Consider the following 24,215-nt stretch of genomic DNA (forward strand, 5'->3'; position numbering starts at 1 on the left):
GGGGGCGGGGCCAAGGGGCGGGGGCGGGGCCAAGGGGAGGGGGCGTGGCCTTGGTGGGGGAGAGCGCGGTGTTAGCGGAGGGGGCGTGGTCTCGGCGCAGAGGGGGCGGGGCCTTGGTGGGGAGTGCGCGGTGTTAGCGGAGGGGGCGTGGTCTCGGCGCAGAGGGGGCGTGGCCTTGATGGAAGGAGAGCGCGGTGTTAGCGGAGGGGGGCGTGGTCTCGGCGCAGAGGGGGCGTGGTCAGGGCGGTAGTGGGCGGGGTGTGGGCGTAGCGGGGCGCTGCGCTGGTATGGGGGCGGGAGAGCGACGGGGTGCGCATGCGCGGAAGGGGCGTGGCCGCCTCGCGTCACGTGGGCGGAGGGGCGGGGCAAGAGGCGGTTGCGGCGTGAGGCGAGCGGAGCAGGTTGGGGGGGGCCGGGGGGGGTCTGGGGGGTTTGGGGGGGTCCTGAGGGGCCGGGGAGGCCTTGTGGGGCTGGGGGAGTCTCTGTGGGGTGGGGTGGGGTGGGGTGGGGTGAGGGGAGGGCCTGGAGGGGGCCTGGGGAGGCTTTAGGGGGGTCTGGAGGGGCCTTGGGGGGGTCTGGGGGGGCCCTGTGGGGTCTGGGGGGGCCTATGGGGAGGGGGGGGTTCTGGGGGGGGCCTTATGGGGGTCTGAAGGGGTCTTGGGGGGACCCTGTGGGGTCTGGGGGGGCCCTCTGTGGGTCTGGGGGGGGGCTGTGGGGAGGGGGGGTCTGGGGGGACCCTGTGGGGTCTGGGGGGGGCCTATGGGGAAGGGGGGGTTCTGGGGGGGCCTTATGGGGGTCTGAAGGGGTCTTGGGGGGACCCTGTGGGGTCTGGGGGGGCCCTCTGTGGGTCTGGGGGGGGGGGGCTGTGGGGAGGGGGGGTTCCGGGGGGACTTTATGGGGTCTGGGGGGTTCTTGGGGACCCCCGTGGGGTCTTTATGGGGGTCAGGGGGGGCTATGGTGAGTGGGGGGTTCTTGGGGGGCCTTATGGGGGTCTGGGGGGCCCTGTGAGGGTCAGGGGGGGCTATGGGGAGTGGGGGGGGGTCTGGGGAGGCCTTATGGGGCTCTGGGGGGTCTTTAGGGGTGTTGGGGGGCCCCCATGGGGTCTAGGGGGTCTCTAGGGGGGGCCATGGGGGTGTACGGGGTGTTTGGGGGTTCTTGGGGTCCCCATAGATGTTAGGGGGGGTTCCCCAGGGGCCTGGGAGGGTCCAGGGGTGTCTGGGGGGGGTTGGGGAGCTTTGGGGGGAGAGCTTTCTGGGGGTACAGGGGCTCCCCATTGGGCACAGAGCTGTCCTGGGCTTTTGGGGGGGTCCCTACGGGATGTGGGGGTGTTGGGGGGTGAGGTGGGGGCTCCGTGGGGTGAGAACTGCCCCCCCCCCAGCCCCCCCCCATGGCGGAGCAGATCCAGAAGAAGCTGCAGGGAGAGCTGGAGAAATACCAGCAGCTCCAGAAGGGTACGACCCCCCCCCAAACCCCCCTCCCCGCACCCCAAAACCCCCTCTGCACCCCAAAAACCCCCCTCAACCCCCCCCTTCACCCCAAACCCCCCAAAAAAACCCCAGCACTCCCCCCTCAACCCCCTCTCCCCCCTACCCCAGCACCCCCACTCCACTTCTACTCCTCCCTCATCCCCCGGGGGTCCCTCAGGGTCCCAAATTTTGGGGTGCCAGCACCACGGGGACCAAAATGACCCCCCACTTTTTATATTTTTACCCCACCCCCCTCACCCCAGACCTGAGCCGGTCGGTGACGGCGCGCCAAAAACTGGAGGCGCAGCTGACGGAAAACAACATCGTCAAAGAGGTGGGTGAACCCCGTGACACCCACCCCCCCCCAAACAACCCCCCCAAACCTCACAGGACCCCCCAACACACCCCTTGCACCCCAAAATTTCCTGCCCCCCCCCCCCAGGAACTGGAGCTGCTGGATTCCACCAACACCATTTTTAAGCTGATGGGGCCGGTGCTGGTGAAACAGGAGATGGAAGAAGCCAAAACCACCGTCAGCAAACGCCTGGATTACATCACCGGCGAGATGTAGGTACCGGGAAAAGGGGGTACACACACACACAGACAGATTTTGGGGGGTTTTTTTGGGGGGGGTTTGTGACCCCCCCCCTTCCCGCACCCCAAAATTTGGCAGCAAGCGATACGAGCAGCAGATGCAGGAGCTGGAGCGACGCTCGGAGCAGCAGCGGGAGACGCTGGGGCGGCTGCAGCAGGAGCTCCAGCGGGCGCAAGGGAAAGCCTGAACATTTTGGGGGGGGGTGTCCCCTCGGCCCCCCCCCCCGCACCCCAAAACCCTCTTCAATCCCATTAAACCCCCCCCCAAAAAAATACGCATCGCTGCGAGCATCCCCCCCCCCCATAGTGTCTTTATTGCTGTAGTGTCGCGACCCCAGCGCTGACCCCCCCCGAAAATTATCTATTTTTTTTTGGGGGGGGGGGGTGTACCCCTAAAAGAGGGCGCGGGTGATCTTCCGACCGGTGGCTTTGATTTTGGGGAGGGTGGAGTGGAGTTCAACCCCCCGAGATTGAGACTGGGGGGGGGGAAAGAGCGGGATCCCCCCCCGAATCTCGGGGGCGCAGGGTGAAATCCAGGCTGGTCCCCGTCATGGCGTAGAAGACGTTGGCGGAGGGGGGCAGGAGGAGTTCTGGAAATTTGGGGGGGGGGGTGTGTGGTTAGGGGGGTTTTGGGGGTGTAAGGTTATTTAGGGGTGCCCCCCCCCCCTCCAAAATAACCCACCTCGGTTTTCGGGGAGCAGCTGGAGCAGCTGGAAGCGGGGGGCAGCGGCCGGATCCTGCCCGTGTTTCTCCAGCACTTTGGCCACCACGGCCGGTGTCTTGTCCTGGCTGGTGATCTTGGGGGGGGGGGGGGGGGGGTCAGCACCCCCAAAACACCACCCCCCCCGGGATTTTTGGGGTGATAACGGGGGGGGAACACCCCAAAACCACCCGGATTCTGTTTGTGGGGATGCTGGGGGGGACACACACCCCAAAATCCCCCCTCCCTGGTTTATTTTAAGGCGGTTTTTGGGGTGGGGAGGGGGGGGACACCCTAAACCCCCCCTGGATTTTTTTGGGGGGCCCCCGGGGCACCCCAATAATATTTTTTGGGGGGGGGGCAGTCTCCTCACCAGGATGCTCTTGTAGAGGCTGCCGTTGTGCAGGTCCATGCGCGCCCGGATGATGCGGCAGTCGGATGGGGGGGTTCCCCCCCCGCCCCCCCCCGGGCCCCCCCCATTTTTTGGGGGGAACGTTGAGCCGCAAGAGGCCGAACGTCGGTGACCCCGGGGGGGGGACAGTGTCCCCGGGGGGGGGACGGTGACATCTGAGGGGGGGGCGGATGCTTCGTCCAGCGCCGACACCGACGGCCACTTCTGGGGGGGCTGTGTGTGTGAAGGGGGGGGGGGCACCCCAAAACCCCCCGTACTCCCCCCATTGGATTTGGGGGGGGGTGGTGTCTTACCTGCTCCAGGCGTGAGGGCGCTTTGGGGGGGCCCTGGGGGGGGGTGACGAGGACACTGGGGGGGCAGGGCTGGTCCCAGGCCACCGAGGGGGTCCCCACGGAGCTCAGGAGCCTGGGGGGGGTGGGGGGGACACAGATGGGTGATGGGGGGGGGTCAGGGTGCCCCCCCCCACCCCCCCGGCCCCCCCCACTCACTCTGTGCAGTGTGTGATGACCAGGGCGGGTTTGGGGGGGCGCGGGGCTGGCGGGGGGGGGGTCCCCGGGGGGCTCGATCTCACAGGAGAGGCTGTGGCTGCCGGGGGGGGGGGACACGACACGGGGGGGGGGGGGGGTGTGTCACCTCCGTGGCCACCACACCCGGGGAGGTGCCACCCCCAGCCGCCCCCGTACCAGCCCCCCCCACCCCCGGAAGATGCCACCCATGTGCCACACCCCCCCCCACGGGTGATTCCCCCCCCCCACGGGGGTGATGTGCCCCCCGCCCCCCCCATGTCCCACTCCCACAAGTGAAGCTGCCCCCCCCACCCCTGGGAGAGACCACCCATGTGCCACCCCCCCCCCACGGGTGATGTCCCCCCCCACCCCTGGGAGATGCCATCCATGTGCCAACCCCCCACGGGTGATTACCCCCCCTCCACGGGTGATGTGGCCCCCCCACTCGTGTCACCCCCACCCACCGATGTCCCACCCCCCCCCATACCAGCCCCCCCACACCCCTGGGAGATGCCACCCATGTGCCACCCCCCCCCCGGGTGATTCCCCCCCCCACTCGTGTCACCCCCACCCACCCATGTCCCACCCCCCCCATACCAGCCCCCCCACACCCCTGGGAGATGCCACCCATGTGCCACCCACACACACACGGGTGATCCCACCCCCCCACACGGGTGATTCCCCCCCCCACTCGTGTCCCCCCCCACCTGTGGGCCTCGGGCAGGGCGCGCAGGGTGCGCAGCCAGCGGCGGAAGCGGGGCTGGGGGTGCAGGCGGTACCCCCCCCGGCACAGCCCCTGCAGCCCCCGCACCTGCGCCAGCACCCCGAATTCCTGCGGGGACACGGCGGGGGGGGGACACACACGGTGACACGCGTGTCTGGGGGGGGGGGACACCACACACACGGGGACACGCGTGTCCGGGATGGGGAGGGACATGGGGGGGGGACACAGGGACAGTGGGGGGGGGCACATGGAGTGACACACGTGTCCGGGGGGGGGGGGGGGGGGCATGCAGGGACAGGGGGGACATGGGGGGGTCACAGGGAGATGTTTGGGGGGGGGGGGACACGGGGACACAGACCTTGCGGCGCTTCTCGAAGTTGATGTAGCCGTCCTGCGGGATGGGGGGTGGCGTCAGCTTGGGGACACCACCCCCCCTTTGGGGACACCCCTTAGGGACACCCACACCCCCTTGGGGACACCCCCCCTCTCCTTAGGGACACCCCTTAGGGACACACACCCCCTTGGGGACACCCCTTCCTTGGGGACACCCCCTCCTCCTTGGGGACACCCCTTAGGGACACACCCCCCCCTTAGGGACACCCACACCCCCTTGGGGACACCCCTTGGGGACACCCCTGCCTTGGGGACACCCCCCCCCTTGGGGACACCCCTAAGGGACACCCCCCCCTCACTTAGAGACTCCCCCCTCCCCTTGGGGACCCCCCCCCTTGGGGACACCCCTGGGGACAGGTGACACCTCCAGCTCGTCCTTCATGGCCGCGTCCAGCATCACCAGGTCACGCAGGAAAGTGCCCAGGTAGGGGACAACCCCCTGGGGGAGGGGGGGGGACACGGGTGGGGGGGGACAGGGGACACAGGGGTGAGGCCAGGTGGTGGCACCCGTCCCCTGTCCCCTCCGTGTCCCCGTGTCCCCTCTCTCACCACCGGACGCTGCTGCGGGGGGCGGCGGGGCTGGCGGCGGGGGGGGGGCGGCTCCGAGGGGGGGTCCTGGGTGGGCAGGACAAGGGGGGGAGTTGGGGACAGCAGGGGACAGGAAGGGGGACAGCGGAGGGTGGGGGGGGACGGGGATGGGGACAAGGGGCGGGGATGGGGGACAAGGAGAAGGGACGGGATGGAGGAACCCCTCCCTGGTGCCACCTCCATTGAGGTGACCTCCATGGGGCCACCTCCTGGGGATGTGTCAGGGCTGGGGACAAGGACGTGGGTCAGTGTCGGGGACAAGGGACAAGGACAAGGGACAGGGCTGGGGACAGGGGATGGTGGAACCCCTCCCTGGTGCCACCTCCATGGGACCACCTCCTGGGGACGGGTGAGGGTTGGGGACAAGGACACGGGTCAGGGGTGAGGGTTGGGGACAAGGGACGGGGCTGGGGACAAGGACAGGGATGGGGACAGAGGATGGAGGAACCCCTCCCTGGTGCCACCTCCATTGAAGTGACCTCCATGGGGCCACCTCCACCTCCTGGGGACAGGTCAGGGTTGGGGACAAGGACACAGGTCAAGGGTGAGGGTTGGGGACAAGGGACGGGGCTGGGGACAAGGACCAGGGGTCAGGATTGGGGGACAGGGGACGTGTCCCCGCCTGCAGCAGCAGCTGGCGGCTGGCGCTGTAGTTGTCCTGCTCGGAGCAGATGGCGCTGAGCTCCTCGTAGCTGCGCTGGGCATCCCTGGGGACAGGGGTGAGGCCACCGCGTCACCACGTGTCCCCACGCGTGTCCCACCCCCAGCGTGTCCCCACGTGTCCCCACGTACCGGCTGGTCTCATCCCAGCTCTGCCGGAGCCGGTGGACGGGGCTGGACTGCAGCGCTGAGATGATGGCGCAGAGCGAGGAGAAGTTCCTCAACGCGCGGCACTCCTGGGGACATGGGGACCGTCACCTCCTCCCGCCAGGATGGGGACACCCCGCGGGGACAGCCAGGGCTGGGGACAGGGACAGCTCCCCACTGGGGACGCTCCAGTTGGGCCATCTCCATAGGGCCACCTCCACTGGGGAAAACACCATGGAGGAACCCCTCCCTGTGGTCACTTCCATGGGGCCACTTCTATTGAGGAACCCCTCCCTGGTGCCACCTCCATGGCCCCGCCTCCATGGTGCCACCTTCACTGAGGAACACCATTGAGGCCACCTCCATAGGGCCACCTCCATGGTGTCACTTCCATTGAGGAACACCATTGAGGCCATCTCCACTGAGGAACCCCTCCAGGAGGCCATGTCCATTGAGGAGCTACTCCATGGGGTCACCTCCATGGTGCCACCTCCTTGAGGAATCTCTCCATGATGTCACCTCCATTGAGGAACACCTCCATGGTGCCACCTCCACTGAGGAACCCATCCATGGTGCCACCCCCCCCTCCAGTGACACACACCCACACCCCACACCCCCCATGGTGCCACCTCCATTGAGGAATACCATTAAGGAACTACTCCATGGGGTGACCTCCATGGTGCCACACACACACACACCCCCACACACCCCCATAGCGACCACCCCCATGGCACCAGCCCCATGGTGCCACCTCCCTTGAGGAACCCCTCCATGCTGTCACCTCCATTGAGGAACACCACTGAGGAACACCTCCATGGTGCCACCCCCATAGTGTCACCTCCCTTGAGGAACTCCCTCCATGGTGCCACCCCCATAGTGCCACCTCCATTGAGGACCCCCCCCCCCCACTGGTGTCACCTCCATTGAGGAACACCTCTATGGAATGACCTCCATGGTGCCACCCCCATAGTGAATCAACCCCATGGTGTCACCTCCCTTGAGGAACCCCTCAATGGTGCCACCTCCACTGAGGAACCCCTCCATGGTGCCATCCCCATAGTGACACCTCCATTGAGGAACATCTCTATGGGGCGACCTCCATGGTGCCACCCCCCCCCCCCCCATAGTGAATCAACCCCATGGTGTCACCTCCATTGAGGAACCCCTCCATGGTGCCACCCCCATAGTGCCCACCCCCATGGTGCCACCTCCATTGAGGAACCCCTCCATGGTGCCACCCCCATAGTGCCCACCCCCATGGTGCCACCTCCATTGAGGAACCCCTCCATGGTGCTACCTCCACTGAGGAACACCACTGAGGAACACCTCTATGGGGCGACCTCCATGGTGCCACCCCCATAGTGAATCAACCCCATGGTGTCACCTCCATTGAGGAACCCCTTCATGGTGTCACTTCCATTGAGGAACACCTCCATGGGGCAACCTCCATTGAGGAACCCCTCCATGGTGCCACCGCCATAGTGACCACCTCCCATAGTGCCACCTCCATTGAGGAACACCACTGAGGAACACCTCTATGGGGTGACCTCCCTTGAGGAACCCCTCCATGGGGCAACCTCCCTTGAGGAACCCCCTCCATGGTGCCACCCCTCCCGCCCCATGTCCCCGCCTCGGGTCCCCGCTGACCTCGGCCACGTGGATCCACTTCTCCAGCAGCCGGGCGCGCTGGGGGGGCCGCAGCCCCGCGCCCCCCAGGCAGGACCGCACCACGGCTCCCGCCAACCGGTTGAACTGGCGTACGGTGGCCCGGACACTGGGACAGTCACCTTCTCGTCCCCTCTTGTCCCGGCGGGACCACAGGGCCCCCAGGCACTCGTAGGGGACCAGGCGCAGGAAGAGCTCCTGGGGACAGGGGGACAGGGGTGTCGGGGACAGGGGCTTTGGGGACAGGGGGACATGGGGACATGGGGACAGGGGCTTTGGGGACATGGACAAGGGGGACATGGGGACAGGGGTGTCGGGGACATGGGGACAGGGGCTTTGGGGACATGGGGACAGGGTTGTTGGGGACAGGGGGACAGGGGCTCTGGGGACATGGGGACAGGGGTCTTGGACATGGGGAGAGGGGGACATGGCCGTTGGGGACATGGGGACACGGGGACATGGGGACATGGGGAGAGGGGGACATGGCCGTTGGGGACATGGGGACACGGGGACATGGGGACATGGGGAGAGGGGGACATGGTCATTGGGGATGGAGCAGTGGGGACACGGGGACATGGGGAGAGGGGGACATGGCCATTGGGGACAGGGGTGGTGGGGACATGGGGACATGGGGACGGGGGTCTCGGGGACATTGGGGACATGGGGACAAAGGGCTGGGTGTTGGGGATGAGGGACACGGGCGTTGGGGACACGGACACTGGGGACAAGGGGATGGGGACGTTGGGGATGTGGGGACATGGACAGCAAGGACATGGGGATGGGGGTGCTGGGGACACGGGGACGGGGTGTCGGGGACGGGGGACAGGGACATTGGGGACAGGGGGACATGGACATTGGGGACAGGGGGACACGGGGACAGGGGTGCTGGGGACAGGGACATTGGGGACGGGGACAGGGACATTGGGGACAGGGGGACACGGGGCCGAGGGGGGGTCATTGATGGGGACACGGGGACGGGGGGACACAGGGATTGGGGGGGGGGGGGGACGACGGGACAGGGACACAATGGGGTGCTGGGTGGGTTTTGGGGTGCTGGGGGGAGGTTTTGGGGTGCTCGATGGGTTTTGGGGTGCTGGGTGTGGGTTTTAGGGTGCTGAGGGGGTTTGGGGGGGCTGGGGTACTGGTGTGGGTTTTGGGGTGCTCGATGGGTTTTGGGGTGCTGTGGGGGTTTGGGGTGCTGGGGGGAAGGTTTTGGGGTGCTCGATGGGTTTTGGGGTGCTCTGGGGGGTTTGGGGTGCTGAGTGTGGGTTTTGGGGTGCTGGGTGGGTTTTGGGGTGCTGTGGGGGGGTTTGGGGTGCTGGGTGTGGGTTTTGGGGTGCTGAGTGTGGGTTTTGGGGTGCTGGGGGAGGTTTTGGGGTGCTGTGGGGGGGTTTGGGGTGCTGGGTGTGGGTTTTGGGATGCTGGGGGGTTTTGGGGTGCTGGGGGGCTGGGGTGCTGAGGGGGTTTTGGGGTGCTGGGTATGGTTTTTGGGGTGCTGGGGGGAGATTTTGGGGTGCTGAGGGAGTTTGGGGTGCTGTGGGGGGGTTTGGGGTGCTGGGTGTGGGTTTTGGGGTGCTGGGTGGGTTTTGGGGTGCTGTGGGGGGGTTTGGGGTGCTGGGTGTGGGTTTTGGGGTGCTGGGTGGGTTTTGGGGTGCCCCCCCCCCCTCACCGCCTCGGTCAGGGTGAGCTGCTCGGCCACCTCCCTGGCCTGGAAGGACAGGATCTCCAGGGGGTCAGCGTCGCCCCCCCCTTCCTCCTCCTCCTCCTCCTCCTCCTCGGGGGGGGGCGGGGGCCCCCCCAAATCCTCCAGCCGGCGGGCGACCTCCGAGCCCGGCCCCAGCAGCTGGACCAGGCGCTCGGCTAAGGGGGGAACCTGGGGCCCCCCAAAATCTTCGGGGTACCCATCCAGCCAGGAGCAGAGCAGGGAGGAGAGAGCCCTGGGGGGGGGGGGGGGGGGGAGAATGGGGGGGGGTGTCAGTGGGGGGGGCGGAGGGGACATGGGGGGCAGTTGGGGACATTTGCGGGGGGTCACATTGGGGGGGGGGGGGGCACTCACGCCTTGGCCTCGGTCAGCTCTGGGGTGTTGGGGGTCGCAGAGAGCGCCCCAAGTTCCTCCAGCCTGGGGGGGGGAATGGGGGGGTCGGGGGGGGGGGTTGCATCCCCCAGCACCCTGACACCCCTCCCCGCCCAGCACCCAGAGCCCCCCCCCCCCCCAGCAGCACCTTGACCCTGGGCAATGCCCCCTCCATGCAGCACCCTGCCCCCCCCCCCCGTGACCCCCCCCCAGCCCATCCCCAGCCCCCTGACCCCTCCCCCAAGACCCCCCTGATGCCCCCGCAGCACCCTGACCCCCCCCCTTGCTCCCAGCCTCCCCCAGCCCCCGACCCCCCCCAACCCCCCCAGAAGCCCTCCCCATCACCCTGACCCCTCCCAGCACCCTGACCCCCCCCAAGACCCCCCAGCCTCCCCACCCCCGTGCCCCCCCAGCACCCTGACCCCCCCCACCCGTGTCCCCCCCCAGCACCCTAACACCCCCTCCCCCCCAGCACCCTGACCCCCCCCCAGCAGCACCCTGACACCCCCCGTGTCCCCCCCCCAGCAGTACCCTAACACCCCCTCCCCCCCAGCACCCTGACCCCCGCCCCCCCCAGCAGCACCCTGACACCCCCTGTCCCCCCCCAGCACCCTGACTCCCCCCCCCGTGCCCCCCCTCCCCCAGCAGCACCCTGACCCCCCACCCGTGTCCCCCCCCAGCACCCTGACCCCCCCCCGTGTCCCCCCCCAGCAGCACCCTGACCCCCACACACACCCGTGTCCCCCCCCAGCACTCTGACCCCCCCCCAGCACCCTGACCCCCCCCGTGTCCCCCCCCCAGCACTCTGACCCCCCCCACCCCCGTGTCCCCCCCCCAGCACCCTGACCCCCCCCAGCAGCACCCTGACCCCCCTACCCGTGTCCCCCCCAGCACCCTGACCCCCCCCGTGTCTCCCCCCCCAGCAGCACCCTGACCCCCCTACCCGTGTCCCCCCCAGCACCCTGACCCCCCTACCCGTGTCTCCCCCCCAGCACCCTGACCCCCCCCCCAGCACCCTGACCCCCCCGTGCCCCCCCGCACCGCAGGAGCAGCAGCCCCAGCACGTCCTGCGGCCGGGCGAAGGCGCGGAAGGTGCCCAGGAAGGCCGGGACGAAGGCGGCGTCTCCCCGCGCCGGGGCCTCCAGCAGGTGCCGGACCAGGCGGGGCAGCGGAGCGGCCCGGAGCCGCCGGGAGGGGCCGGGGCTGAGCGAGAACACGGCGCCGCACGGCCCCTCCTCCCGCTCCTCCGCCTGCACCCACGGCACCGCGTGGGGCACCGCACCCCACGGGCACGGCACCCCACGGTAACACACGGCACCCCACGGGGACGGCAACCCGCCCCCGGTAATACATGGCACCCCACGGACACGGCACCCCACGGTAACACACGGCACCCCACGGGGACGGCAACCCGCCCCCGGTAATACATGGCACCCCACGGGCACGGCACCCCACGGTAACACACGGCACCCCCACGGGCACGGCAACCCCCACCGGTAACACCCAGCACCCCCAATAGCACCCAGCACCCCCCAGTAGCACCCAGCACCCCCCAACAGCACCCAGCACCCCCCCAGTAGCACCCAGCACCCCCCCCCGGCTGCCCCCCAAAACAGAGACACGACAGCCCCAGCCCCCCCCCCCACCTTTGGACCCCCCCAGTGTCCCCAGGACCCCCCCTCCCCATGACTCCCCCACCTCCCCCCACTCGTGCCTTCCCCCCACTCGTGACCCGCCCACTCTCACCTGGGGGGGGGCGGTCTCGGGTGGGCAGGGCCGGTACGCGCTGAGCACGACCCCCGGCTCCTGGCCCGGGGGGGGCCGCGACCCCTCCAGCAGCGCCCGCAACGCCCGTGGCAGCATGGGGGGACCCACGGTGGGACCCCACGCGCGAGGTGGTGGTGGTGGTGGGGGCGCTCAGCCCCACAGCAGGCTCTGACACACGGGTGGGGGCTCTGACCCACGGGAGGCTCCGATTCACGGGGGGGGGTGTCAGCCCCACGGCAGGCTCTGACCCACGGGTGGGGGGCTCCGATCCACGGGGGGGCTGTGACCCACGGGGGGGGGACGGGACACCCACGGCGGGACCCCACGCGGGGGGAAGGGGGTACACACACACACACGGGGAGGGTGGGGGGGCTCAGCCCCACAGCAGACTGGGACCCACGGAGGGCTCGGACCCACGGGGGGACCCACGGGGCGGGCTCCGGCCCACGCTCAGCCCCACGGCGCGGCCATAGTGGGGTGGCCCTGGGAGAGAGGGGACCCCCCCCTCAGCATCCACGGCCCCTCCCAGTGCTCCCAGTGCTCCCAGTGCTGCCCCACGCTCCGCCCCCCCGGGTGCTGCCGTGACTCCTCCCAGTGCTCCCAGTGCTCCCAGTACAGCTCCGCAGCCCCCCCTTGACCCCAGTCCCCCGCTCCCAGTAACCCCAGTCCCCAACCCCAAGCTCCCAGTACCTCCTCCCAGTAACCCCGCCCCCCCAACCCCAGTGCTCCCAGTCCCCCCCCCCCGGTGCTCCCAGTCCCTCCCAGTTCCCCCAGTTCCGGCTCGCGGTCTCCCCCAGTTCCCCCTCCCCGCACCACCACTTCCTCCTCCCAGTCCTCCCAGTCCCCCCAGCGCTCCCTAAACCCCTGCTCCCAGTAACCCCGCCCCCCCCACCCCAGTGCTCCCAGTCCCCCCAGTTCCCCCTCCCAGTCTCCCCAGTTCCCCCTCCCCGCACCACCACTTCCTGCTCCCAGTCCCCCCAGTCCCCCCCAGTCCCCCCATCCCCTCCTCCCAGTAACCCCTTCCCCCCCACCCCAGTGCTCCCAGTCCCTCCCAGTGCTCCCAGTTCCCCCCAGTCCCCCCCCCCCACCTGCAGCCTCCTCGCTCGCGCCCGCCGGGGTCCCGCAGCGCCACGGGAAACCGCTAGGGGGCGCTAGAGGTCAGGGAAAAAAAAGCGCGGGCGGGGCCATCGCAAAACCCGGCCCGGATCGGTGCCCGTAACTGGAACGGACCCGCCGGTTCCAGGACGCTCGCAAAACCCGGCGCTGGATCACGGCCGCTCGCAAAACCCGGCGCTGGATAACGGCGGGGGAACGGGGGGGTGGGGGGGGTGGGGGGTGGGGTTGGGAACTGGGGTGTCCCCTCTGTCACCCCACGGTGTCCCCCGGCACCGGCCGTACGTCCCCGCCCCTATAGGCCGGCAGGAAACCGCACGACGGGAGCGGCTTCCGATGGGGAAATGTCACCCTGTGCCGGGGGGGAGGGACACGGACACGGACACGGGGGGGGACACGGACACGGGGGGGGACACGGACACGGGGGGACACACACAGAAACCCCGTCACTACGGTTTTTTTTGGGGAAAAACTCCTTTATTTGGACCTTCAGTGTCATCGGGCTCCAGCGTCGGGGTCACTGCGTTTTCTGCGAGGGAGGGGACGGGTCAGGTTTGGGGACATTTGGGGACATTTAGGGGGGGCTGTGCCCCACGGGGAGGGGGACGTTACCTTGGGGTCCTGTTTGGGGCGCAGGGCTGGGGGAGAGAGAGGGGGGGTCAGGGGCTGCCGCCATCGGGGACGCGGGGGGGGACGGGCTTGGGGACATTGGGGTGGCTTGGGGACACGGGGGGAAATGGGGACACGGGGGGGACACGGGGGGACATGGGGGGCTTGGGGACACGGGGGGAAATTGGGACTTGGGGGGGCTTGGGGACATTGGGGGACATGGGGACATTGGGGGCTTGGGGACACGGGGGATGCAGGGGGACATGGGGGACACGGGGGGGCTTGGGGACACAGGGGAAAATGGGGACATTGGGGACATGGGGACATTGGGGCTTGGGGACATGGGGGGGCTTGGGGACACGGGGGAAAATGGGGACTTTGGGGACATGGGGACATTGGGGGCTTGGGACATGGGGGGATGCAGGGGGACATGGGGGACACGGGGGCTTGGGGACACAGGGGAAAATGGGGACATTGGGGGGGCTTGGGGACATTGGGGCTTGGGGACATGGGGGGCTTGGGGACATTGAGGGGACATGGGGGGACACGGGGGCTTGGGGGGCTTAGGGACATGGGGGGCTTGGGGACACAGGGGAACATTGGGGGGCTTGGGGACATTGGGGGACGCAGGAGGACATGGGGGGCTTGGGGACACATGGGGACATGGGGGACATGGGGGGACACGGGGACAGGACTCACGGGCGGGGCTGAGCCAGCGCCAGAGCCCGCAGAGGACGAAGGCCACCAGGCAGAGCCCCACCACGTCCTCCACGCCCGGCCCCGTGGCACCTGCGGGGACAGGGGACACCTGAGCCACCGCGGCCCCGACCACGGCCCTGGTGTCCCCAAGCCCAATCCTGGTGTCCTTCGGTGTCCCCAGCCCCAATCCTGGTGTCCCTTGGTGTGCCCAACCCCAGTCCTGGAGTCCCTCAGACCTTCCCAGCCATGGTCACAATGTCCCTTAGTGTCCCCAACCCCAATCCTGGTGTCCCTTGGTGTCTTCAACCCCAATCCTGGTGTCCTTCGGTGTCCCCAACCCCAATCCTGGTGTCCCTTGGTGTCCCCAACCCTGGTCCTGGTGTCCCTTGGTGTCCCCAGCCCCAGCCCTGGTGTCCCTCAGACTTTCCCAGCCATGGTCACAATGTCCCTTAGTGTCCCCAACCCCAATCCTGATGTCCTTCGGTGTCCCCAACCCCAATCCTGGTGTCCCTTGGTGTCCCCAGCCCCAGTCCTGGTGTCCCTCAGACTTTCCCAGCCATGGTCACAATGTCCCTTAGTGTCCCCAACCCCAATCCTGATGTCCTTTGGTGTCCCCAACCCCAATCCTGGTGTCCCTTGGTGTCCCCAACCCTGGTCCTGGTGTCCCTTGGTGTCCCCAGCCCCAGTCCTGGAGTCCCTCAGACTTTCCCAGCCATGGTCACAATGTCCCTTAGTGTCCCCAACCCCAATCCTGGTGTCCTTCGGTGTCCCCAACCCCAATCCTGGTGTCCCTTGGTGTCCCCAACCCCAGTCCTGGAGTCCCTCAGACCTTCCCAGCCATGGTCACAATGTCCCTTAGTGTCCCCAACCCCAATCCTGGTGTCCTTCGGTGTCCCCAACCCCAATCCTGATGTCCCTTGGTGTCCCCATCCCTGGTCCTGACATTCCCTGCTGTCCCCAATCCTGGTGTCCCTCGGTGTCCCTATCCCCCCCCCCCCCCACTCACCGGCCACCTCCATCCGGACGTGGACGCGCAGCGGGACGGCCAGCGCGGCGTGCGTCACCACGCAGGTGTAGACGTCCCCGTGATGTTGGGGACGCGCTGGGACGAGACGGATTCCGCTGCTCCGGCTGAAGGTGCCATCGGGACCTTGGCGGTGACCCGACGTCCACGTCTCGCTCACGGTGTCCTCCAGGGCTAACGGTGTCCCCGAGTCCCCGGCGTGACGCTGCCACCGCACCCCCACGTCCAGGGGGAAGTACCCCGACGTCTCGCACCGCAGCTCCGACGGCGTCCCCGGGGCCACCACCAGCGGCGTGGGGCGCAGCGTCACCTTGGGGGGCTCTGGAGGAGGGGGGGACACACACGCACGCGCGCACCGGTCCAGATCCCGTATGGGCCGTACGGGACCTATAGACCGGTGTCCGTATGGGGACAGCACCTATAGACCGGTGTCCGTATGGGGACAGCACCTATAGAGTGGTGTCTGTATGGGGACAGCACCTATGGATCAGCCCCTATACGGGGACGCCCTATAGCGCCCAGTCCCACCCCACACAGGGTCCATATAGAATTAGGGACCGGTCCGATACGATCTATATGGCCCGGTCCTATAGGTCTGACCCCCAATATCGCCCTCCCAGCCCCATCCTTTCCCCTATAGGCACTGGGGGGGTGCCCATACGGGCTGGTACTGCCCCCCCCCCCCCCCAATTCCCATCCCGGTCCCATAAATGCCGTTACGGCCCAGCGGCGTCACCGACCAAGGACGCGGACGCGCAGGAGCTGCTGGGCCTGGCCGTGGGGGAGGAAGACAGAGCAGACGTAGGTGCCCTGATGGGCGACGGTCAGGGGGTCCAGGCGCAGCGTCACCTCGGTGGCCGCCGCCGCCGTCGTCGTCGTCGCCGTCGTCCCCCCGTCGTCGCCGCCGCGTCGTCGCGATGGCCCCAACAGCAGCTGGACGCCGGGGACGGCCACGGGGACGCGGGAGGTGGCCGAGTCGTAGGCGAGGAGACGACGACCGGCGCCGCGGTCCTGGTGCCGCCATTCCAGGGCGAAGGGGCCGGGGGGGGCGGTGAAGGCGCAGTGTAATTCCAGGGGGACCCCCGGGGGACCCCTGAGATCCGGGGTCAAGGTGAAGACTGAGAGAGCCACTGCGGGGACATGGGGGGGGACGTGGGGGGGACGTGGGGGCTGTGGGGGGACCCCAGAGGACGTGGGGGGGATGTGGGGGGACATGGGGGGGTGTGGGGGTGTGTGGGGGGTGTGGGGACATGGGGGGGATGTGGGGGGGTGTGGGGACATGGGGGGACCCCAGGGGACGTGGGGGGGATGTGGGGGGACACAGGGGGTGTGGGGGGGTGTGGGGGGTGTGGGGACATGGGGGGGATGCGGGGGGGTGGGAGGACCCCAGGGGACGTGGGGGGTGTGGGGACATGGGGGGACCCCAGGGGACGTGGGGGGGACATGGGGGGGGTGTGGTGGGACATGGGGGGGATGTGGGGGGACCCCAGGGGATGTGGGGGGACATGGGGGGACCCCAGGGGACATGGGGGGGGGCGTGGGGGGGTGTGGGGACATGGGGGGCACCGGGACCGCAAGGCACATGGGGGGGGGACACAGGGACCGCAGGGGGGGGACACAGGGACATGGGGGGGGGACACGTAGGACATTGGGGGGGGACCCAAAGGGCCACGTGGGGACCCGGCAACACGTGGGGATGGGGGGGGGGGGGGATGGGGACACAGGGGGCCACGTGGACCCCCCCTTACCCGTGACGGCGGTGGGGGGGTGGGGCTGTCCCTGCAGCAGCGCGGTGACGCCGTAGCCGGGGGTCCCCAGGGACGCCACCCACCAGGACCCCTCCAGGCCGGGGGGGCTGCGGGCGTCGGGGTGCAGGGAGGGGGCCCAGGGCGGGGGGGTGCTCACCAGCACCGTGGGGTTCAGTTCACACTCGGGGGGCATCCAGGGGGGGCCCCAAACCCAGGACAGGGCACCCCAGGGGTCTGCGGGGACAGGAGGGGGCTGAGCTCCATGTGTGGGGCAGGAGGGTGCTGAGCCCCCCCCCAACATGTGGGGCAGGAGGGTGCTGAGCCCCCCCCAATGTGTGGGGCAGAGGAGGGGTGACAGGGCCCCCGGGGGGGGTGACAATGACCTTGGGGACATTTTGGGGGTGATGGGGACCCTGGGGGGGGGGGATGGGAACTGGGGGGTCACGGGGGGGGTGGGGGTGCCGATGACCCTGGTGACGCGGGGGGGGGGGTGTGTGTGACACCCCGGGGCCGTACCGGTGACGTTGAAGTTGGCGTCGGGATCCAGGTCCTGGGGGACGCCGGGGTTCGGGGGGGGCTGGGGACCCCCCCCCAGCCAGAGCCGGACTTGGCGCTGAGTGGGGGCCCCCGGCAGCGCCCCACCCCCCCCCGGTCCCAGCAGGGTGCAGGGCAGCGGGGGGAGGGGCGGGGGGGTCCCCACATCCGCCACCCCCCACCCCGACACGAAGAGCCCTGCGGGACCACCCGGCGTTAGTGGGGGGGTGCTGGGGGGAGGGGTCCCAGGGTGGGGGATCCTGCGTGGGGGAGTCCCAGGGGTGGGGGGGTCCCGGGGGGGGTCCCAGAGGTGGGGGGGGCCCAGGGGTGGGGTGCTGGGGGAGTCCCAGGGGTGGGGGGGTCCTAGGGGAGGGGTCCCAGGGGTGGGGGGGGGCCAGGTGTGGGGTGCTGGGGGGGGTCCCAGGGGTGGGGGGGGTCCCGGGGGGGGTCCCAGGGTAGGGGGGGGCCCCATGCGTGGGGTGCAGGGGGGCTCCCAGGGTTGGGGGGGGTCCCAAGGGTGGGGAGTCCCGGGGGGGGGGAAGTCCTAAGGTGGGGGAGGCCCAGGTATGGGGTGCTGGGGGTGTTCCCAGGGGTGGGGGGGTCCCAGATTGGGGGGTTCAGGTGTTGGGGTTCCGGGGGGGGGGCAAGTCCCGGGCCGGGGGTTCCCCGGGGGTCCCTGAGGCAGTTCCGGCCTTGGGGGGTTCCCGAGGGGGGTGGGGGGGGTCCCGTTATTTGGGGGTACGGGGGGGGGGGGATCCCCCCCCCCCCCCGCTCTCACCCGCCAGCAGCAGCCGCAGCGCCGCGCGCGCCGCCATCGCCACTTTCGCTTTCACTTTCGTTTCCCGGCCCAGCGCTAGCGCCACGCCCACCCGCCGCGCGCCACACCACACCACGCCCACCCTGCGCCACGCCCACCCGCCCTCGGTCCCGCCCCTTCCCCTTCGCCCCGCCCCTTCCCCTCCGCCCCGCCCCCTTCCCATTCGCCACGCCCCTTTCCCTTCGCCCCGCCCCAAAGAGGCGGAGCCTCCCAGACCGATCAATATTTATCGACGTTAAAAAAAGCCACAAATCGACTGAAATTACAAAAAAAAAAAAAAAAAAAAAAGTAAAAGGGGGGGGGTTGGGGGGGGCACCCATGGACCCAGGGGTCAAGGTGTGAGGGAGGGGCACCCATGACCCCAGGTGACCTCAGACCGTGGGGTGACGACGTGGGGTGACATTGGGGGGGGGGGGGGGGGTGATGGGGACAGTTCCCAGCTCAGCACCGGTCGTTTACACACACACACCAACACTGACACGGGGCGGGGGGGGGGGGCGGCACCCAGGGGTGGGGGGGGCACCCAGGGGTCTGGTGGCACCCATGGGACCTGGGGGGGGGGGGGGGGGATGGGACAGTTGGGTGTTAGGACACCGGGGCACAAGGGTCTTTGGGGGGGGCGTCGGGTCCCATGGGGGTGAGACCCAGGTGTCTGGGTGGGATGGGACCTGGGTGTCCAGATGTGACGGGACTGGGGTGTCCCGGTGGGGTGGGACCCAAGTGTCCAGATGTGATGGGACCGGGGTGTCCAGATGTGATGGAACTTGGGTGGCCAGATGTGATGGGACCCAAGTGCCCAGATGTGATGGGACCCAAGTGTCCAGATGTGATGGGACCCAAGGGCTCAGATGGGATGGGACCTGGGTGTCCAGATGTGATGGAACTTGGGTGCCCAAATGTGACGGGACCCAGGTGTCCAGGCATGACAGCACCCAAACATCTGGACATGATGGCACCCAGGTGTCCAGGTGGGATGGAACTTGGGTGTCCAGATGTGATGGCACCCAGTTGTCTAGGTGGGATGGCACCCAGGTGTCCAGGTGGAACAGGACCTGAGTGTCCAGATGTGATGGGACCTGAGTGTCCAGGCATGATGGCACCCAAACATCTGGACAAGATGGCACCCAGGTGTCCAGGTGGGACAGGACCCAGATGTCCAGACGTGATGGGACCCACGTGTCTGGGTGGGATAAGACTCAGTTGTCCAGGTGGGATGGGACTTGGGTGCCAAGATGTGACAGGACCTGGGGGTCCAGATGTGATAGAACCCAGGTATCAAGGCAGGATGGGACCTTGGTGTCCAGATGTGATGGCACCCAGGTGTCTGGGTGGGATGGCACCCAGTTATCCAGCTGTGATGGAACCCTGGTGTCCAGACATGACAGCACCTAAACATCTGGACATGATGGTACTCAGATGTCCAGGTGTGATGGGACCTGGGTCTCCAGGTAGGATGGAACTTGGGTGTCCAGACATGATAGCACCCAAACATCTGGGACATGATGGCTCCCAGGTGCCCAGATGTGATGGGACCTGGGTCCCCAGGTGTGATGGGACCTGGGTGTCCAGACATGATGGCACCCAAACATCTGGACATGATGGCACCCAGGTGCCCAGATGTGATGGGACCTGGGTCTCCAGGTGGGATGGGACCCGGGTACCCAGATATGATGTCACCCAGATGTGACGTCACCCAGTTACCCAGACATGACAGCACCCAAACATCCATCCACACCACCACCCGCTCCTCCAGCCCTGACGTCACCCCCAAACCCTTCCCCCACCCCTCCCCTCACATCTTCCCCCCGCCGAACCCCACCTCCCCCCGAGGTGACCCTCCACCGGGACCTTCCCTCCCCCAATCCCCTTCTCCTCCCCCCAACCCTTGCTCCTTCTTGGCCACCCCGGTAAGAACGGGTGGGACCGGCAACACCCCGGCCAAACGATGTCGTCGTTCGCAATGACCTTTGTGACGCATGAAGCTGTCGCGCCACATGAATTTTTTGGCGCAGACGTCGCATTGGTAGGGCTTGAGGCCGGTGTGGGTCTTCATGTGTTCGGTGAGGTGGTGCTTCATCTTGAACTTCTTGTTGCAGACGGGACAGTCGAAGGGACGGAGGTTGAGGTGCATGTTGACGTGACGGTCCCTCATGCTCTTGTGGGAGAAAGCTTTGCCGCAATGACACATAAAAATTTTGTTGCCGTCGGCCGACGACGTGGTGAGTTGAACGGCGCCGTGTTCTACAGGAGTTTGAGGTGGGAAGACCAAGATTTGGTTGCCTTGCATGTCCATGGGAAGGAGGGAACGGGGCGGGAAGGAACCGGGACCTCCGGTATCTTCCAAGGTTTCGTAGGGCGATGGGAAATCCTCGGAGGATTCGCAGAAGTTCACTTGTTCCTCCAGCTTGGGGGCGGCGGGACGGGAGACGGCGACACGAGAAGGTCCTTCGGTCCCTCGGGCCGGTCCTTCCACCGGATCTTCGTCTTCCTCGCAGGTGAGGACCAGATCTTCCTGCAACCATTCCTGTTTGACGTAGACCCATTGTTTTTGAGGGACGATGCTCGGTTGGACGTAGAGGGGACGTCGACCGCCTTCGCCGTCCTCGCTGCCTTCCTCCGCCTCCAGCAGGTCACCGGTTCCTCCCTTCCCCACCTCCTCGGGGACCCCCCGGGGTGGATATTTGGGGGGGTCAGTCCCCTCGGTAGCGTCACGGGGGCTGAAGTAGTTGCTGCTGCTGGGAGACTGGTTGTCGCTGGTACGACTGGAATGGGCGCGCAAGGACGAGGAGGAAGAAGAAGAAGAAGAGGAGGAAGAGGAAGGTCCGGATGGCGCCGAGGTGGCCCGACCTTCTTTGAGGAGCTCGGTGCACTTGTCAACGATGTGCCACATCTGGAGGACGCTGCCGACCGTCAAGAAGTTAACGATCTCCTCAGGCGCCATGGTGAGATGACCGGTGTAGGCGGAACCCAAGACGGTTTCGAAGGCGCCTGGATCCATCACGTTGGGTAAGACGATGGAGGTCATGTTCTTCAACAAGACCTGGTCGTGGAAGTACGGTGAGGAAGCCGCCAAAACGGCGCGGTGAGCGCGGAAAACCCGTCCTTGGACGTGGATGGAGATGTCACAGAGCTTCCCCTCCACCCGTTGTTGGTTGAGGTTGGCCAACAAGGCGCTGGTGATCTCCGGGAAGTCAACGTGGACCAAACCGCCGCCACCACCGCCGCCACCGCCGCCGCCGCACGAGGCCTCCATGGTGCTGCCCCGGCGGCGACGCTCCTTGGGGGGAGGGGGGGGGTTAGGGAGGGGGAGCCCCAAATCTTCACCAAAACCTTGAATTTGGCCCCAATTTTTCATGAAAACCCTTAATTTGACCCCAAATCTTCACCAAAACTTTGAATTTGGCCCCAATTTTTCATGAAAACCCTTAATTTGCCCCAAATCTTCACCAAAACCCCTGAATTCGGCCCCAAATCTTCCCCCAAATCCCTTAATTTGGCCCCAAGTCTTCACCAAAACCTCTTAATTTTGCCAAAATCTTCACCAAACCCCCAGAATTTGGTCCCAAATCTTTATCAAAACCCTTAGTTTGACCCAAATCTTCACCAAACCCCTTTAATTTTGCCTAAATCTTCACCGAAATCCCTGAATTTGGCCCCAAATCTTCACCAAAACACTTGAATTCAGCCCCAATTTTTCACCAAAAAGCCTTAATTTGGCCCAAAATCTTCACCAACCCCCCCTTATTTTTGCCCCAAATCTTCACCAAAACCCCTGAATTTGGCCCCAATTTTTCATGAAAACCCTTAATTTGCCCCAAATCTTCCCCCAAACCCCTGAATTCGGCCCCAAATCTTCACCAAACCCCCTCAATTTGGCCCCAAACCTTCACCAACCCCACCCATCCCCTATAGCCCCAGCCTCTATACATCCCATACATTCCCTATAGCCCCAGCCCCTATAGAATCCTATGGCTGAGGCCCCTCCATGCCCCGAGAACCCCATATAGCCCCAGCCCCTATACATCCCCCCACCCCTATAGCCCCAGCCCCTATAGCTCCTATAGCTCCTATAGCCCCAGCCCCTATACATCCCCCACCCCTATAGCCCCAAGCCCCTATAGCTCCTATAGCCCCAGCCTCTATACATCCCCCCACCCCTATAGCCCCAAGCCCCTATAGCTCCTATAGCCCCAGCCCCTATACACCCCTATATCTCCACTCCCATATGGCCCAGGCACCCCTGCAGACCCAGCCCCTATACATCCTATAGGCCCAACCCTATAGCCCCCACCCCTGTACAACCAGCCCCTATAAGCCCAGGTCCCTATAGAACCATATATACCTTCTGTAGCCCTGGCCCCTGTACACCCCCATGTCCCCAAGTCCTATAGCCCCGGTCTCGATATGCCCTCTACACCCCTATAGCCCCTATACCCCCAGCCCCTACACGCCCCCTATATCCCCATTTCCTATAGCCCTGCCCCCTGTACACCCCCTATAGCTCCTATACCCCTGCTCCCTATAGACTCTATACTACCCCCAGCCCCTATACACTCCTCTATAGCTCCTATACTCTGTCCCTATAGCCCTGCTCCCTATACGCCCAGCCCCTATAGACTCCCCTAAACACCCCCTATAGCGCCAGCCCCCACAGCCCCTATACCCCAACGCCTATAGGTCCTGCCCCTATAGACTTTCCCACACCCCCAGCCCCTATAGGATCCCCTATACATCCTCTATAGCACCAGCCCCTATAGCCCCTATACCCCATCCCCTACACCCCCCCTACAGCCCCTATACACCCCGATCCCTATAGCCCTCACCCCTATAGCCTCCCCTACACCCCCCTATACAGCCAACCCCTATAGCCCAGCTCCTACACCCCATCCTATAGCCCCTATACCCCAATCCCTATAGCCCTGGTCCCCGTAGACTCCCCTAAGCACCCCCTATAGCCCCTATACACCCCCTCTGGCCCCTATACACCCTGATCCCTATAGACCTCACCCCTATAGCCTCCCCTAAACATCCTCTATAGAGCCAGTCCCTATAGCCCCTATACATCCCAATCCCTACAGCCCTGGTGCCTATAGCCTCCCCTACACGCCCCCTATGGCCCCTACACACCCCCTATAGCCCCTATACACCCCCTATACACCCCGATCCCTATAGATCTCGCCCCTATAGCCTCCCCTACACACCCTCTATAGTGCCAACCCCTATAGCCCTATACATCCCGATCCCTACAGCCCTGGTCCCTATAGCCTCCCCTACACACCCCCTATAGCCCCAACCCCTATAGCCCCTATACACCCCCTATAGCCCTTACACACCCCCTATAGCCCCTATACATCCCAATCCCTACAGCCCCGGCCCCTACAGCCTCCCCTAACCCCCCCCAGCCCCTATAGCCCCTACACCCCCAGCCCCTATAGCCCCTTACCCCCCCACCCCCCCTCCTATAGGTCCCGCCCCTATAGATTCCCCTAAACACCCCCTATCCCCTCCCGCCCCAGCCCCTACACCCCCCCCAGCCCCTGTCCCCCCCCCCCCGATCCCTATAGCTCCTGCCCCTATAGACACCCTATAGCCCCCCCCTCCCCCCCCCCGGTACCCCCGTCCCGGGCGGCCCCGCCCCCGCCCCGCCCCCCCCCCCGCTCACCCGCGCTCTGGGGCTCAGGGCGCCGCCGCCGCCATCTTGGTGCTCCCCCGCCGCCACGCCCCCTCCCCGCGCGGACACGCCCAGACACGCCCCCCCACCTCCCGCCTTAAAGCGGCCACAGCGATGGTGGGTGGGTGTCGTGTCCCCCCGTCCGTCCCTGTGTGTGTGTCCCCCCCCCACCCGCCGCGGCTCCTTTAAATCCCCCCCCCCCCCCCGCCTCGCGAGCGTCACCACCGTTCTAGGCAGCCGCTGCTCCGCCCCTCTGAGGCCACGCCCAGGCGCGGGGGGTGTGGGCGGGGCTCTTAAAGGGACC

At 67.1% G+C, this 24,215-nt stretch overlaps 4 protein-coding genes across 6 annotated transcripts; 1 reads left to right on the forward strand and 3 right to left on the reverse strand.

The window, feature by feature from the left end:
* The first annotated feature begins 314 nt into the window (after positions 1 to 314).
* Positions 315 to 2,340, forward strand: PFDN6 (prefoldin subunit 6). The gene is made up of 5 exons (XM_054807679.1): positions 315 to 401; positions 1,379 to 1,451; positions 1,730 to 1,800; positions 1,909 to 2,033; positions 2,140 to 2,340. Exons 2-5 carry the CDS (start codon positions 1,388 to 1,390, stop codon positions 2,246 to 2,248), a joined length of 369 nt encoding a protein of 122 aa, XP_054663654.1. The 5' UTR covers positions 315 to 401; positions 1,379 to 1,387; the 3' UTR covers positions 2,249 to 2,340.
* A 29-nt stretch (positions 2,341 to 2,369) lies between these two features.
* RGL2 (ral guanine nucleotide dissociation stimulator like 2) lies at positions 2,370 to 11,930 on the reverse strand. Its single transcript, XM_054807678.1, is given in 17 exon segments — positions 2,370 to 2,650; positions 2,743 to 2,857; positions 3,134 to 3,376; positions 3,466 to 3,577; positions 3,661 to 3,719; positions 3,721 to 3,757; positions 4,386 to 4,510; positions 4,761 to 4,793; positions 5,160 to 5,234; positions 5,345 to 5,410; positions 6,006 to 6,090; positions 6,176 to 6,279; positions 7,838 to 8,053; positions 9,525 to 9,792; positions 9,912 to 9,974; positions 10,971 to 11,179; positions 11,676 to 11,930. Coding segments are annotated over 17 exon segments (2,061 nt in total). The 5' UTR covers positions 11,793 to 11,930; the 3' UTR covers positions 2,370 to 2,516.
* A 1,334-nt stretch (positions 11,931 to 13,264) lies between these two features.
* TAPBP (TAP binding protein) lies at positions 13,265 to 18,279 on the reverse strand. 3 transcript variants are annotated; one of them, XM_054807680.1, is made up of 8 exons: positions 18,202 to 18,279; positions 17,406 to 17,621; positions 16,890 to 17,123; positions 15,882 to 16,271; positions 15,124 to 15,462; positions 14,118 to 14,207; positions 13,422 to 13,447; positions 13,265 to 13,338 (listed from the first exon to the last, which is right to left on the reverse strand). In XM_054807680.1, the coding sequence occupies exons 1-8, from the start codon at positions 18,236 to 18,238 to the stop codon at positions 13,327 to 13,329; spliced, it is 1,344 nt and encodes a 447-aa protein (XP_054663655.1). In that variant the 5' UTR covers positions 18,239 to 18,279; the 3' UTR covers positions 13,265 to 13,326. The 3 variants fall into 3 exon arrangements, with proteins under 3 accessions (XP_054663655.1, XP_054663657.1, XP_054663656.1); XM_054807682.1 differs by lacking the exon at positions 16,890 to 17,123; XM_054807681.1 differs by lacking the exon at positions 17,406 to 17,621 and having other exon boundaries at positions 18,202 to 18,265.
* Positions 18,280 to 20,032: 1,753 nt separating this feature from the next.
* ZBTB22 (zinc finger and BTB domain containing 22) lies at positions 20,033 to 23,948 on the reverse strand. Its single transcript, XM_054807407.1, has 2 exons — positions 23,903 to 23,948; positions 20,033 to 21,517 (listed from the first exon to the last, which is right to left on the reverse strand). The coding sequence occupies exon 2, from the start codon at positions 21,491 to 21,493 to the stop codon at positions 20,033 to 20,035; it is 1,461 nt and encodes a 486-aa protein (XP_054663382.1). The 5' UTR covers positions 21,494 to 21,517; positions 23,903 to 23,948.
* Positions 23,949 to 24,215: the final 267 nt, after the last annotated feature.

Source organism: Grus americana, chromosome 32, assembly GCF_028858705.1.
Source record: "Grus americana isolate bGruAme1 chromosome 32, bGruAme1.mat, whole genome shotgun sequence".
Lineage (NCBI taxonomy): Eukaryota > Metazoa > Chordata > Aves > Gruiformes > Gruidae > Grus > Grus americana.

Coding starts and splice junctions, on each gene's coding strand:
- ZBTB22 (XM_054807407.1), bottom strand. CDS start 21,493: ATGGAGGCCTCGTGCGGCGGCGGCGGTGGCGGCGGTGGTGGCGGCGGT.
- TAPBP (XM_054807680.1), bottom strand. CDS start 18,238: ATGGCGGCGCGCGCGGCGCTGCGGCTGCTGCTGGCGG. Junction 16,272..16,889: donor CCCCCCCACCGCCGTCACGG/GTAAGGGGGGGT, acceptor ATGTCCCCGCAG/TGGCTCTCTCAGTCTTCACC. Junction 15,463..15,881: donor CCTGCGCGTCCGCGTCCTTG/GTCGGTGACGCC, acceptor CCCCTCCTCCAG/AGCCCCCCAAGGTGACGCTG.
- PFDN6 (XM_054807679.1), top strand. CDS start 1,388: ATGGCGGAGCAGATCCAGAAGAAGCTGCAGGGAGAGCTGGAGAAATAC. Junction 1,801..1,908: donor AAAACAACATCGTCAAAGAG/GTGGGTGAACCC, acceptor CCCCCCCCCCAG/GAACTGGAGCTGCTGGATTC. Junction 2,034..2,139: donor GATTACATCACCGGCGAGAT/GTAGGTACCGGG, acceptor AAAATTTGGCAG/CAAGCGATACGAGCAGCAGA.